The sequence below is a fragment of the Schistocerca americana genome, chromosome 3, assembly GCF_021461395.2.
Source record: "Schistocerca americana isolate TAMUIC-IGC-003095 chromosome 3, iqSchAmer2.1, whole genome shotgun sequence".
Lineage (NCBI taxonomy): Eukaryota > Metazoa > Arthropoda > Insecta > Orthoptera > Acrididae > Schistocerca > Schistocerca americana.
In genome coordinates this window covers 306,861,159-306,877,784 of record NC_060121.1, presented here as the reverse complement: position 1 = coordinate 306,877,784, position 16,626 = coordinate 306,861,159, and the positions used below count along the sequence as shown (strand labels likewise).

The 16,626-nt window shown below is 42.0% G+C and overlaps 1 protein-coding gene across 1 annotated transcript in view; it reads left to right on the top strand.

Annotated features, from left to right (window-relative positions):
- The window catches only part of LOC124606046, a 73,078-nt gene extending 64,645 nt beyond the window's left edge, over positions 1-8,433 (top strand). Inside the window, exons 10-12 of the mRNA XM_047138008.1 lie at positions 1,448-1,655; positions 1,855-2,099; positions 8,065-8,433. Of these exons, the coding sequence (XP_046993964.1) occupies positions 1,448-1,655; positions 1,855-2,099; positions 8,065-8,338 (727 nt within the window). The 3' untranslated portion in view covers positions 8,339-8,433. The remainder of the gene's footprint in view (positions 1-1,447; positions 1,656-1,854; positions 2,100-8,064) is intronic.
- Positions 8,434-16,626: the final 8,193 nt, after the last annotated feature.

Below are 16,626 nucleotides of genomic sequence, written 5' to 3'. Positions count from 1 at the left end.
TAAAGAGGGGTGTGAGACAAGGTTGCGTTCTCTCACCCTTATTGTTTAATATGTATTCAGAAGACATAATCCAGGTAGTTCTATCAGATGAAATAGCTGGCATTAAAGTGAATGGGCTAAACATTAACAATGTTAGGTTTGCTGATGACACTGCACTACTAGCTGGAAACCTCAAAGATCTACAATTACTTCTTGACAAAGTCGCAGAAAAAAGTGAAGAATTTGGCTTGACTCTTAACGTAAGCAAGACTAAGTTCATGGTGATATCTAAAACACACCAACAAGAAAATCTTACAATCAATAGGGAAAGAGTCGATCAAGTACGTAAATTTAAATATCTCGGAACAATTGTAAATGAGGAGATTGAAAGCTCAGAAGAAATTAAATCGAGAATAGGACAGGCCAGAAGTATCTTTAATAAGATGAAAAATGCATTCTGTTCGAGAGACATTTGTTTAAACACAAAAATGAGGTTGCTAAGATGCTATGTATTCTCAAAATTATTATACGGAATGGAAGCGTGGACATTGAAAAAGAAGGACATGAACAGTTTAGAAGCTTTTGAAATGTGGGCATATAGAAGAATACTTAGAATTAGTTGGGTGTCGAGGATTACTAATCAAGATGTCCTAAGAAGAATGGGAAAGGAAAAAGAATTAATTAAAATTATTAAAGTAAGGAAGCTACAATATTTAGGCCATGTTATTAGGGGAGTAAATTATAAAATATTGCAAATAATACTAGAAGGGAAAATTTGTGGGAAGAGAACGAGGGGTAGAAGACGGACATCCTGGATTGACAATTTAAAAAATTGGTACAACTGTTCAACGTCAGAACTCCTTAGATCAGCCAAATCAAGATCAGAAATTGCCATGATGACAGCCAACCTTCTTAGAGGAGACGGCACATGAAGAAGAAGATTGGACAATGTACATCTGCTGGGCTATTGGTAATAACCAGACAGCCGAAATCGGTATACCTACAATCTTACGACTCGTATTTTTAACTGGAATAAACTTTAATTTGAAAAAAAAAAAGATGTACTCTTTTAGAAATTAAGAAATTAAAGTTCTTTTATTTTTTATGCCTACACAGTGACATCAGTTTTCACAATGCCTAGCTCGATGTGACTATATATATATATATATATATATATATATATATATATATATATATATGTGTGTGTGTGTGTGTGTGTGTGTGTGTGAGCTTTTTCAAAGTTTTATGCTTACGTAAGCATGAAAAGATTTCAAATTGAAATACGCTACGTACTGACAGCGTCTAAAGATCAAAACGGGATATTTTCCCGCATCATCTTACAGAATAACGTGATCTTACTTCAGATTACAAACTTTGTAGTATGTTCGATGATAATGGTGCCCTATTGCTTTTTATCACAAAGACATGTAATTTTTCTGGGTATTTATTCTTGCTGTTTTTCGCACAGCCTTATTAAAGAAGAACTGGAGTCGTTTGGCGTCAACGTGAATCAGTGTGAATTAATTGAAGGCTGTGAAATACCAATAGCGATATCCATCGTTAATGAAGGAAGTGGATCGCGAACATTCCTGTACTACACAGAGGACTGGCCGGAGGTTTCGTACGAAGCTTTTCTAAATATAGATTTGTCACAATATTCTTGGATTCACGTAGAGGTATGTTCTCAAAATAATTCGATAAAGATTTATATTTATTGTTGCTGTCTGGGCCAAGCATGTTATATAATATCGCCTGGTACTATTTATTAATTTTGCTTTTATCTGAAATTTCATTGATTCTGTACTGTGTCATCCAATCCATGTGTACTGTATTTTCTCCTGGACGTAATTACACCTGTCCGTTATGTCTGTTCAGATGCGGAAAAATGACCAGCTGAAGCAAATAGTACAAAGGATTACTGAATGGAATTCGAAACGTGCGGCTTCTGGAAAACACAGTCCAGTTCCAGTGTCTCTGGAAGTAGAGAACAACGATGATCGGTGTCTGGAAGTCATGCCACTTGCTGATTTCGTCGTCGTCAGCAAAGACTTCGCTAGGGTTCACGGATACAACTCAATGCCTGAGGCGCTGGATGGTCTTTATGGACGTCTGAAACCTGGGTAAGATATTGCAGCAGTTTCCTTCAAAAAAATGAAGGTACTGTTGCACATAAAGCGAATGATCGTTTCCCAAAAGCGGGTATCAAATTCTGTTCCCTACCTTGCGAAACAATTTTCTTTGGTTCCTTAGACAATATTTGACGAATGTTGACAATGTTGCACGAAAAAACATTACATACTCGTAAATCGCGTTTAATAAATCTCGCGGAGAGGCCGCTGTAGATTTGGAAACAATTCAAGGATACAGAATGACTTTTTCACTCTGCAGCGAAGTGTGAGCTGACATGAAACTTCCTGGCAGATTAAAACTGAGTGCCAGATCGAGAATCGAATTCGGTACCGAGTTCGAATCTCGATCCGGCACACAGTTTTAATCTGCCAGGAAGTTTCAAGTCAAGGATATATATTTTCGCAGGTGTTCTTCATTTTTAGCATCCATCTGACAACTGTATTGGAAATGCTTCATGTCTCCAGTGTTCAGTTTTTCTCTTTCCTGTTCTGTTCTCATGGAGAATTGTATTCCAGATAGTTTTAGTCATTTGGGTCATTCATTTTGCTAATTCACGACCCTCACATTGATCACTGCTGCATTACATCTAGTCCCTAATGAGATTCATTGTTGGTAATAAGTACTACATCTATTAAGCGAACACCAGACAGAGAAACGATCTATACGCTGAGGGTGTTCAGAACTAGTATAAATTATTCTGCTTAAGACAGTATCAAAGAGGCTTCAGTAAAAACTGCAAGCCCTTCGTAATAAACTGTATAATAGAGACCAGTTTGAGGCGTTTCGTCCGACGTATTCCTTGTATTCCATATAGAAATGTCTGCTAATCATTAAGCTGTGATTGTTGCTACTGGGTTGGTGCATAGGTTCCATATGTTTAATAAACCAAGATACACATACTGGCTTTATTGATCAATAACATATTCTCTTTCATTATTTACAACAGTCTAGCAACGCTGTGGTAACTTTTTCACTCCGCGATTGTAGAAATCACATGGGTTCGAGGCGAAGAACTCGTCGAACCTTGCTTGGACAGCATTTTCATCCGGAAAGGAAGTTCCGTGAAGGTTGTTCGACGGAGAGCGGAAAAGGTGAAAATCTGATGGCATAAGATCAGGTGAATAAGGTGGGTGCGAATGAATTCCCAACCTAACTCCTGTATTGTCTTTTTTGTTAGTATAGCAGAACGCGAGCAGCGTCATCGTGGATCAGCATTTCTCGCATTGTTCCTGGTCGTTGTTCTTGGATTGCATCTGCAACACTCTCCAATTGCCAGTAAATGCCAGCAGTGATGATAACGCCTCGGGGAAGAAATTCGTAGTAGATCTCTTTCACCAGATGCAAAACATTATCTTTTGTGGATGTGCGCAGGTCTTAGTACGGGGAGTCGCTGGTTTGTTTGGGCTCAACCATTCCTTTCTTTTCCTTATGATAGCTTAAGGACTAACAACGACACAGGATAAGAACAGTCGGTGTTGTTCACGAACCAACTGATGACGAGCAAGCAGAGATGCATATATGGCCACCCACATAATTTTGTGATTTTGGATTAGAGCATGCCATACGCCCCATTTTTGAACCTTCCCCATCTCATGCACGTGTCGCACAACGGTGGAATGATCACAGTTCAACACTTTTGCCGGTCCCTTGAGCACACTTACATGGATCACTGAGAAAGAATCTGTTGAAACGATCTTCATCAAACCTGAAGGTTTTCCTGAACGTCAAGAGTCAGTAATGTCAAAACGATACTCCTTCAAACGAGAAAACTATTTGCTTGCCGTGCTCTGTGCAATGGCATTATCCTCATACAAGACACAAATGTGTATGGCTGCCTCAGCTGCTGTTACCCCTCTATTGAACTGAAGAATATCTCGGAAATGTTCCAATATTTCCACTTGGCACCCCATTTTCTATCGTCCACAGCCTCTCTGATTATCTCAGTTAGCATAATGACATTATGTAAACTCAAACAACAACAGTGAAGTACAAATAGAAAAACGACAATCGATATATAAATCCTTAGCAACCGGAATATCAACATGCAAAACAAAATCGCTACAAATTATGCACCAACCTAATAAAATGAGGGGAAGTTAGGATTTTTACTTGATCCAGTCGTCTTGATTTGGATTTGCTATGGTTTCCCAAATTACTCCAGATGAATGTCGATAAAATTCCTGATGACAGGTGTAATCTAGGTCGACCTAGTTATAGTCACAATATAAACTAATCTAACTCAACAACAGACAATTCCAATGAACCTTTCTCACGCCCAGAGCAATTAGTAAACTTATGTAGACATGCATGATGATTTCGTGTGTAAACACTGGTAAGTGACAGTTGATGAGAAACAGAGTTATTGCATGTAAAACATGATGTGTGGTCTGCCTTATTCGTGTTAGTTGATAGTTCCATGATAACCGAGAAATGGCATCTCGATCTCTGATTTCAGATTCTCACTAATGGCAACTGTTTCAGGATTGTCACGTGTAAACAGTGGTACGTGCCAAAACATGGCTACCACTAGTAATAAGCTAATAACATGTGTGTGCTTGAGAAAGGTAAACGCTTTATAGGGACGTTTCGTACAAATGAGAGATGACGTGGACAAGTGCTATTAAGACAAAGATTCTGAATATGTTCCTCAGCGCAAATGCGTTCAAAACGTTTTTGCTAGTCAGGCAAACGCGAATAATTATTTAAGCAAGTAAAAAATTTTAGGTTGTATCCATTGCCATTGTTTACGTGAATTTAGGTGACAGTGTGAACGCGGGAAGGTTAAGGCTCATTCTTAACTCTGTTTACGTGCTTTAATGAGGTGACAATGAAATTAATTTTATATTGTGTTTGATCATAGATTAATTTTTAAGGTTGTTATACTTCATTATTGCAAAAATTGGTAACACAATTCTTAGCATCATAAACTGACACTATTCAGACCTTTTAAATCTGTATTTTGAGAGGTTTCACAGCAATCTTTCGTTCAATCGTGCAGCAAGTAAAGAATGATAACGACATTTTGTAACATGGAAGACACGGTTGGAGACCGTGGCTGTTATATGAAATAAATTGTTGATTTTAGGTTACTTTATCCAGAAAGTACCGTTACCGGTTATGAAATTATATATTTCATGATCAGAGATTTTCATGCGTTCGTCAAAACATATGCTGCATTGGCTTAATGGTGCCGTGAAATGTCCGCGGGAGCATTTGTTTTCACTGTTTTCTTTAACAAATCATATTCGTAATGTTGTTTCTTTCACAAAAACATACGTCGGTTTGCATCATTAACACTTTGGAGAGTAAGACCACAACATTATTGTGCTTCAAAGACCGCACCCGAGTATAGATCGGGCCGCGATTTTTTCAGCATACGAGCCCGCAATCGCTCGAAAATTGAACTTGTTTCATAAATGCAATGACCTGCCCCTTGACTGCTGCTGCCCTCTGTGGTCAGTTTCCAGAATTATTTCGACAGAAACATTAGCAAAGTTACCAGCTGCTGTCGTGAACGGCTGAGTCAAAGATCGCACTCACGTATTTCATGTGTGTACTCGTTAGGTTTCGCAGTTTGCTGTAATTCTGCTGCAAATAAGTCACGTTTGTTGAGTGAGAAAGAAATTTTCGAAACTCAAGAGGAAGAAACTGCTCAAAAACTCACTTCACACTGTTTTCTTGGGAGGACAACTATACTTTCTGCCACCATTATTTTAAAATTTGTAATACATCAAAAAACTAAAGTAAATATGAAAAATAAATTTTGAAGCTTGGCCCTTTTTGAATATGTGTTACTCTTGAAGATACATCAATTAACTATCTGCAAGTAACGTTTTAAAAAACGGCATAAATGGTCAGTTTCCTAAGCCCAATATTCTTCTAAGTGGCCAGTCTCGAAAGTGTTAAAACACTTTCACCTGGTCACAAAACGAATTTACAAAGCGCACCACATGTTTTGAACTCAGTTACAACACATGTTGTCGTCTTCCTAACTCCATGCTGGCGAGCCATCTGGCTTGTGCTGATGACGGCGTAGCTGTCAAAGATCTTGTATCTCCCCACCTTCAACAGGATGGAATTCGTTTCAAGCTACACTTCCATATGATATTTTTGCTTCTTATACTTTCAAGAATCGTTTCCTGTGGTTTGTCCTCATTTAACAAAATCACCCGGTAGACACGAAAGGTAATTACCGTACGAGTACCAGACTTGGTAGCATTAATATCAAGGAAATAGGGAAGAGAAATAATGCATAATCAATTCAATTGAAACACTTTTAATGTGCTGCTATGGTACATCATACCATTACCTACCGATACCTTTACTGCTTCAAAAGGGGCGTAATAAGGCGTCCATCACTGTCCAGAAGGATCTGAAAAGGCAGGATTGCAATCTGCACAGCAGAGCGAAGCATGTCCGTAGGTATGCTCTTGATATGCTGCGCTTCACATCAGCACATATGTGAATGTTCCCCTTGTAAACACTGTCCCTCAGGTAGCCCCACAACCAGAAATCACAGGGCGTGAGATCAGGTGATCGTGCCGGTCAAGTATTTGGAAACAATCGGCTGATAATTCGATTGCTTACAAATGTATTTCGGAGAAGCAGGTGATCTTCACGAGCGATATGCGGTAGGGCCCCATCTTGCGTGAAAACTGTTGAGTTCAGGAGAGATCCTGTAGGGTGGGTATGACACGCTGGCGAACCATATCGCAGTAACTCTGGCCAGTCACACTGCACGTTTTTTGTCCTTGAGCGCCAAAGAATGGGCCAATGATGAACAACGTAGCCGCAAAGCTATGCCATACGGTGTCACGTTCACCATACAGAGGAATTTTATGCACTGTAAAAGGAGATGAAGATGCCCACACTCGGTAATTCTGTGTGTTCACCTCACCCATCAAAGAAAAATGAGCTTCGTCTTTCCATAGTCCAGGGCCATCCCTCGTCAACTTCAATCGTTGCGAGAAAGTGGAGAGAGAAGTCAACACGTCGTTGTGCGTCCTGTGGTGCAAGCTGCTGTACGATATGGATCTTGTACGGATACCATTTGAGAATGGTTCGAAGCACCTTCCGCACAGTGGATCACTGAATGTTCAACCGTCGTGACAGCACGCGCACTGCCTGAAGATCGGGTATTGCGCGCAGCGTTTCCTACCGTAGCAACAGCGATTTCATCAACCACCTGTGGTGCGTCCGGTCGGCAGGCTCTTCCCGGAGCGACGCCCAGTTTTCCAGTTTATTCGAACTTCTTCATAATGCTCAGCACAGCAGGTGGAGAAGGAGGAGCCTTCCGTAATAGTTTCAGCCAGCTATATTCTCAAAGTGCAGCTGCAGCATTATTGTTGTTTTGAGCTTCGCCAATAATGCCCTGCTCCATTTGTCCAAGCTCATGTTGCCATTTCAGCAATTGCACTGCGACTGGTCAGGTGACGCTATGAATCACGATGACTGATCACGGCACCTGGTGGCCATAGAACTGGACGGTAGCGCTCTGATGAATGGAAATTATGCACCCAATACTCTGGATATTAATGCTACCAACTTTGGTACTCGCACAGTTATTAGTTTCTGTTTTATAATGTGTTGGAAAGGGAAGTTTAACTATAACCAGCCGTTAGTATAGATGTAGATGTGTTTTCCACATCCTGCTTGGTGAATACTGGGCTGGTCCCCACGTCCCGCCTCAGACATTTGAAGCACATTCACACTATTTCACTATTTACATTAGACGCAGACAGCTGGGGTACACTCATTCCGTCCCGGGGGGGGATGGGGTGGCGGCAGGAAGGGTATCCGGCCACCCCTTAAAATTAACCACGCCAAATCCGTACTTAACCCTGCCGACCCTGCGCCCGATGCGGGATAAAGGCTGTAGCAAAAGAAAGAAAAAAAGGAAGTATAGATGTAGATGTGGTCTCAGAGTGCTTTATTGACAGGAGTGCTACTTTGCAGGGCGACGCTGGTGGTGCCGTGGGCGGAAGAAGGAGCGGCTGCCCGAGGTCCTGAGGGCGTGTTCTTCTCGCCCGCCTTCCCTCCGGAGCGCGTGGTGGACACGCTGGGGGCGGGGGACACGTTCTGCGCTGGCCTCATGCTGGCCCTGGCCAGGGGTCGGCCGTTGGAGCAGAGCCTGCGGTTCGCCTGCCAGGTCGCTGGTACCAAAGTCGGCATGCGTGGCTTCCGAGGTCTCGGGGATCTGCTCAGGCAGCGAGGCGTTCGGATCGAGTAGCCGCCAGCTTCGCAGATTACACGGTTCTGCAGCGTCAGCATCTTCTTCGTCCATATCACTTCTTGTGTTACAAAATAAACTTCACTGACTCTATATTTACTGTATGTGTCTCTTTTCCAATAGAGTAACCGTCTGAGCAGCTGTGGCTCTCGACTCGGCAGTAGTCGATTCAAAATCTGGTGGCAGGGAAGTTTTCAACGCCAGTAGTTGGCGAGCAATGCGATGAGAGGTAGCTGTGTGACATTCCTTACCGACAGACTTGCCACCGTGTCCTGGATTAATCTCCAAGACTCATGGAGTGAGGGCATGATAATCAATCCTTTGGACGGAAGTGTCAAGTTCGGCGGCTGTTCGTGAGGAGAAGGCTATGTGCCAGCATCGAGCTTCACTTTCTCTCTTCACTTTCGTCCTCATCATCAACAACAACAGAAATACGAAACTGCACACAACATAAATTCACCAGTCACCTACACTAAAAAGTTAAAAATGGATGTGAATAAAGAAATTTTTGGAAATATTGAACCTGTTGATACCACCCGCTTGTTTTGACACATTACAACATCAAGATGTCAGATAAACCACGCATCGGTATCAAACACGTGCAAATAATGCGCCATAGTACGAATTATAGTTATTATCATGACATCAAAGCATTGGCTTCGCTAGTTCACGACCGAACTGTCACGTCCCAACCTAACGTCTAATCTAGTTCTCAGGCTACACCATAGAGCAAAATTTCACCGCAACCTACTTCCCAAAAAAGAACTTCGAAAGCAAAATAAATATTGTCAGTGTTCCTTTCTAACTCCGTTTGAAATGTATGATGATACATGCAACGTATCATTACGTCACGATTCAAAGCTAACGTCCAATGTGGCTGAACCCATCCGAAATCCCTTCTGAAGGAAAAAAGGGAAGAAGATTCGGTTAAATGTCCTGTCTACCACGAAGTCATTAGAAGCGGAGTAAAAACTCTGGTTGTAGAAGGAAATGGGTCTGTCTCTTTCATAGACACCGTCCCAGCATTTTCTTTCAGTGGTTGCGGAAGTCATGGGAATCCTAAATCAAAGTGATTGGACGAGGATTTGAACCTCCATCCTCCGGAATACGAACTCATGTCTCACCATTGTGCCATTTTCTGGATTGGGCGCGAGAGAAATTACAACGTATCAGAGCCAACAACGAATTACAGCAGGTACTACTCACCAGTGGAGTGATGTTATAATGATCATCAGCTGACAGCAAGTACAGAAGACAACTATACGAAATGAGCGTCACTCAGTAAGGTGTTACTAGGTCGCTATAGCTAGATGGAGCCATGTTGCCAATAGTTGAGCTTATGGCTGGTGAAGAGTGCATCGTGTAGAATCCTCAAAGTGTCGCGATGTTACTGATAACACGGGAGGAATTTCCCAGTAATGCTGATTGTTTTTCCAGACATCTCACTATCGAGTGATTTAAGGGGGGTAGGACGTGAAACGGGCCGACTTGGAGCAGGAGAGGCACCACAGGACATTTTAATTTACACTGTCTATACGTTTACAAATAAACTCATAAAATTTTGTTAGCATGACCAGGAAGGATTCAGGATTCACACTCATAGCAGAGGATGTTCAAAAACATAACAAAACAAATTTTTTTTACATGTGAAATTCCATCATTTTTTCACTTGGTATTGGCTGCATTTGTTGCTGTAGGTACACTATTCTTCATAAGTAAGAGAGATCCTTCGATAAATTTTACACAGCATACAAACCATACTTACAGGTGTATGAAACTCTAGAATCTCCAAAATATGTTAAAAACTGTGGTAAAATTTGAGATAATTAACTAAAAAATTCGAGTTTTCTCTAAACACGAAGTTAACGTAACAGCCCATTCATTTTTCCATAGATTTAATAAATCATGAAGTTTCACATTTAAAAAATATTATTTTTTCGTGTTTTTGAACTTCCACTGCTATGAGTGTGAATCCTGAATCCTTCCTGGTCATGCTGACAAAGTTTTATGAATTTATTTGTAAAAGTATAGACAGTGCAAATTAAAATGTCCTGTGGTGCCTCTCCTCAAAGTCGGCCCGTTTGACGTCCTACCCCCCTTAATGGTTATGTGTTACACTTCATTATATCTCATTGTTCATTACGGATGACTAATAATATACTAGAAGGATCACTCAGAAATTTTTGAGAAATGTTATTCAGACTGCTTGTTCAGCAAAACTTCCCTTGCATCTTTACAACGTCATTTCTTTCAAGTTTCTCGTACATGTCAACCCTCTCAAAACACTTACCGATCATTTTAATAAGTATTTTTAAACAATGTATTTACTCTTAAACAGGTATATGTAAAAAATAAATATAAAAAGCCATGAAACCATTAATTCTTAGACTTAGTGAGAATCCATAGCGGTTGGGCCAATGAACTCTTTTTCGTAAGGAGTAGAGTTCTAATTCCTCTTTTAGCCATCGTATTTACGTCTCTGCTTGGGTTCGAATTCCAGGATGATTTCGTACTAAAGATCAGGTTGATTTCCTCCCCCATCCCTGTGCAGGCAGAGTTGTCGCCTGTCACTAATGACCAGAATTTTATGTGATTTGGTATTCTGTGACAACGCTCGTTCTCTTATTGGTGCAAAATCGCAAAACACTTGCCTTTGGTCACATTTCCTTTCCCTGAAGCGTGGCAGGACACCTATTAGCAACATCATGGCAGTTAGCATCTTGCTTTCTTTCAGTGGGGCTAGAGTTGTGTCCAGTCGCCCATTCATAAGTGGCGCAACCGTTCGTCTGCCAAAACGGCTTGCACTAATCACTTTTTGGGTCATCATCATTGTAGAAGTTAAAGGAGCTTGAGTGATGGTTAATCTCTCCACCGCAATGGAATTATCATGTTCCCTCAATATACAATAATTAATGTACATTTTGGCCTTCGAAATTAAACCCACTGACTATCTATTGTCGGAACTTCAAAATACGATTTTTGCATTCGTGGGTTAAAGTTTTTGGTATTCCCAACCGCAAACCTTCTTCATGGGAAGACCTCCCAAACTCCATGTACAGTCTTGGCTATATCCATAAATTCAGTTCCAAGATTACACAGTCAGTTGTAGTAGTTCCATTGATCATCCTGTTCCATCACTCTCCTCAATTATTACTGGTTCATACGAAGAATTTTCTCTTCCTTCCTTTCATACAAAAAGTACCATCAAAATGCTCCAATAGATGCTTCCTTGCACGTCGGTGGATTGACATGTCAGTTGCCATTTGTATACCTGGCGCACTCAGTACGCTCCAATATCAAATGTAGAATGAAGTGATAATATGCGATTCCGTTATGTATATTTGATCTACCGACTTGAAACCTGTACTGTCAATAATCCTGCAATAACTTCTCTGTTCAGTTTCAAATAGTTGAAATAGCTCTGAGCCCTATGGGACTTAACATTTGAGCTCATCAGTCCCCTAGACAGAACTACTTAAACCTAACTAACCTAAGAGCATCACACACATCCATGCCCGAGGCAGGATTCGAACCTGCGACCGTAGCAGTCGCGCGGTTCCGGACTGAAGCTCCTAGAACCGCTCGGCCACCGCGGCCGGCTTCTGTTCAGTTTCCTAACCTGACCTGACACAGAGACAGCAACAATAACAAAAAGATTAAGTTATGTAGGTGCGTGTTGCGAAATAATAAGTGAGAAATATGATTTTTGGGTTTAGTTGCATTGAATAGCTTCGTGAAGTACACTCCTGGAAATGGAAAGAAGAACACATTGACACCGGTGTGTCAGACCCACCATACTTGCTCCGGACACTGCGAGAGGACTGTACAAGCAGTGATCACACGCACGGCACAGCGGACACACCAGGAACCGCGGTGTTGGCCGTCGAATGGCGCTAGCTGCGCAGCATTTGTGCACCGCCGCCGTCAGTGTCAGTCAGTTTGCCGTGGCATACGGAGCTCCATCGCAGCCTTTAACACTGGTAGCATGCCGCGACAGCGTGGACGTGAACCGTATGTGCAGTTGACGGACTTTGAGCGAGGGCGTATAGTGGGCATGCGGGAGGCCGGGTGGACGTACCGCCGAATTGCTCAACACGTGCGGCGTGAGGTCTCCACAGTACATCGATGTTGTCGCCAGTGGTCGGCGGAAGGTGCACGTGCCCGTCGACCTGGGACCGGACCGCAGCGACGCACGGATGCACGCCAAGACCGTAGGATCCTACGTAGTGCCGTAGGGGACCGCACCTCCACTTCCCAGCAAATCAGGGACACTGTTGCTCCTGGGGTATCGGCGAGGACCATTCGCAACCGTCTCCATGAAGCTGGGCTACGGTCCCGCACACCGTTAGGCCGTCTTCCGCTCACTCCCCAACATCGTGCAGCCCGCTTCCAGTGGTGTCGCGACAGGCGTGAATGGAGGGACGAATGGAGACGTGTCGTCTTCAGCGATGAGAGTCGCTTCTGCCTTGGTGCCAATGATGGTCGTATGCGTGTTTGGCGCCGTGCAGGTGAGCGCCACAATCAGGACTGCATACGACCGAGGCACACAGGGCCAACACCCGGCATCACGGTGTGGGGAGCGATCTCCTCCACTGGCCGTACACCACTGGTGATCGTCGAGGGGACACTGAATAGTGCACGGTACATCCAAACCGTCATCGAACCCATCGTTCTACCATTCCTAGACCGGCAAGGGAACTTGCTGTTCCAACAGGACAATGCACGTCCGCATGTATCCCGTGCCACCCAACGTGCTCTAGAAGGTGTAAGTCAACTACCCTGGCCAGCAAGATCTCCGGATCTGTCCCCCATTGAGCATGTTTGGGACTGGATGAAGCGTCGTCTCACGCGGTCTGCACGTCCAGCACGAACGCTGGTCCAACTGAGGCGCCAGGTGGAAATGGCATGACAAGCCGTTCCACAGGACTACATCCAGCATCTCTACGATCGTCTCCATGGGAGAATAGCAGCCTGCATTGCTGCGAAAGGTGGATATACACTGTACTAGTGCCGACATTGTGCATGCTCTGTTGCCTGTGTCTATGTGCCTGTGGTTCTGTCAGTGTGATCATGTGATGTATCTGACCCCAGGAATGTGTCAATAAAGTTTCCCCTTCCTGCGACAATGAATTCACGGTGTTCTTATTTCAATTTCCAGGAGTGTATTTTTGCTATATGTGTTTCATTATATCGGATAAAAACTGGAATACAGTGCCATCATTCAATTCCTTGTTTTGAACGATTTATAACAAATGAAAATTCATCAAAAGCTAGTGAAGGTTTATAATGACCCTGTTCCTTCATTTTCAAAAGTGTCTGATTTGAAGTACGCAATAATTGTCTTGGGAATGATCCACGAGCAGAAAGTCTCAAAACTGCAAGCAAATATGACAATATTTTTAGGGTTGTTCGTCTGTGTGCTTCAGTTGATGGCAATATTATATTAACGATTTTTTAATTATGTCTGTCTGTGCAGAACTGAATAAAATAATTTTTGTTTTGCTGCACACCTTTCGATTTAATTTAGTGTCGCATCTTTAGTGGCCTGAAAATTGGTATACAGCTAGTCCTTGTAATTTATTTCTCTCATGTGTGGAGTTGATTAAATTTGATTGGCCTGTTTCATTACAACGTATGCAACTTTATGAATGCACTTTATTGTCACTCATGTTCCTTTCTTTTGTGTTGTATAGCTGGTGTCCGTATGTTTTGTCTTTTTTTTTTTTTTGGTATGTTGCTCTTCGTATTTCGCTATATTTTCTGTGTAGATTGTGCTCAGTTCTTCATTTTTAATGTAATTCGGCCTATCGAATGCCTCTGTGTGACACCGATTGTCGATTGCTTTGTGTGTTGTTGTTTGCACCACATCCTCTTAATTTTAATATAATGTCTTTCAATGTACAACTGAATTATGAAAATTTCGTTTCACCGCGTGTGTTTAGCCTTTATCCCTCTAAGCTGTTGATATGCTTCGGTTTCCTTCGAGGGTCCTAGTTTTTTTACATGCTCGGCAGAGCTTGTTTCTTTACAACGTTTGCAAATTTTGTGTGTTAATTTATGTGGATAAGTCATTGCCTGCCACGTCCATTTCGTTTGTGCTGTTTAGCCACTGTATGGATGTTTTGTGTTTGTGTGTGGACTGGTGCTTTGTACATTTTTCTGTATTGTGCCTGTGTAGAATTTGTTCTGTACTTTTAATTTTGTTTTTCCCTACGAGCCTAAAAAAACCTGCCAGCACAAAGCGCAACCATCACATACACTTTCCCCCCCACGTCATCACGTTCGTTGGGTGTACTGTTACGAAGGAGGTAAGAATAAAGGAAGATGGAGTTACACATGCTGAGAATAAGCATTGGCTGAAACGATAGGGTGGGCAGTCCACCATCTTACAAAGACCAAGACGAGTGTTTCTCCATTAAAACCCGATGTGAAACTTGCCCTCTCTACCTAAAGCCACTAAACTGACAATCACTTCTGAATATTTACTTTCTTGTAGGAATAATAATAATCAGTCAGCTGACAATTTATTGATACAAAATTTCATTAATTAACCGTGGACTACATCGCGGCAAAACAACTGATCATTACAATTTAAATCGATCTGTTGGCTGTAATACTTCACAGTACAAATGGCACGAGATGTTTCTGATCATTACACTATCAAAATGTACAATTTGAAGAATGCAAACGTGAAATGATACGTTTTCTTCAGAGGAACACAAAAAACATTGAATGGAAATATTGACTGAGCTTAGTTGGAATTAAACATTACCACGAAAATAGAAATGCTGACATTTAATGCCACGTAAAGCCTGTTCTTATCTCTCTCATACATTTTTCCCTTCTAAGAACGTTTAGGTCATTCTACAAGCTATCTATATCGTTTGACAATTCTTCGCAATCAGAAATATATATTTCTCATGATTTTAACTCACCATGTGCAGTTATTAGTACACATATAATCAGTTACGACATCGGTACAAGGAATTTCAGTGACAAATGGGTTATACGCTAAAGTGACCTTTTTATATGCAACCAAACAATACCACAGTGCTTTGTGAAATTAAATCTCGATTTCACTTTCCTTCCTTGAACCTATGTCTGACTGTCCAACATCTGTGATTCCCCCTTTCAGATACGTCCACTTTTCTTCAACTGAACTGCGTCCTGTGCTCTTCATTATCGCAATATCCACTTCTTTAGTGAACTTCAAACGCGTCATATAATCCCTCAGCACTTCAGTACCCCACCTCCTTCCACACTGATTCTTCCGGACGATTATCTTTAACTTCAGTCTACTATTCATCATTACTAAATTATGACCTGAGTCTACATTTGCTCCTGGGTACGGCTTACAATCCAGTATTTCATCTCTGAATCTCTGCCTAACCATGACGCAGTCTACATCTACATCTACATCTACATCTACATCCATACTCCGCAAGCCACCTGACGGTGTGTGCCGGAGGGTACCCTGAGTACCTCTATCGGTTCTCCCTTCCATTCCAGTCTCGTATTGTTCGTGGAAAGAAGGATTGTCGGTATGCTTCTGTGTGGGCTCTAATCTCTCTGATTTTATCCTCATGGTCTATTCGCGAGATATACGTAGGAGGGAGCAATATACTGCTTGACTCCTCGGTGAAGGTATGTTCTCGAAACTTTAACAAAAGCCCGTACCGAGCTACTGAGCGTCTCTCCTGCAGAGTCTTCCACTGGAGTTTATCTATCATCTCCGTAACGCTTTCGCGATTACTAAATGATCCTGTAACGAAGCGCGCTGCTCCACGTTGGATCTTCTCTATCTCTTCTATCAACCCTATCTGGTACGGATCCCACACTGCTGAGCAGTATTCAAGCAGTGGGAGAACAAGCGTACTGTAACCCACTTCCTTTGTTTTCGGATTGCATTTCCTTAGGATTCTTCCAATGAATCTCAGTCTGACATCAGCATTACCGACAATCAACTTTATATGATCATTCCATTTTAAATCACTCCTAATGCGTACTCCCAGGTAATTTATGGAATTAACTGCTTCCAGTTGCTGACCTGCTATTTTGTAGCTAAATGATAAGGGATCTATCTTTCTATGTATTCGCAGCACATTACACTTGTCTACATTGAGATTCAATTGCCATTCCCTGCATCATGCGTCAATTCGCTGTAGATCCTCCTGCATTTCAGTACAATTTTCCATTGTTACAACCTCTCGATACACCACAGCATCATCTGCAAAAAGCCTCAGTGAACTTCCGATGTCGTCCACCAGGTCATTTATGCATATTGTGAA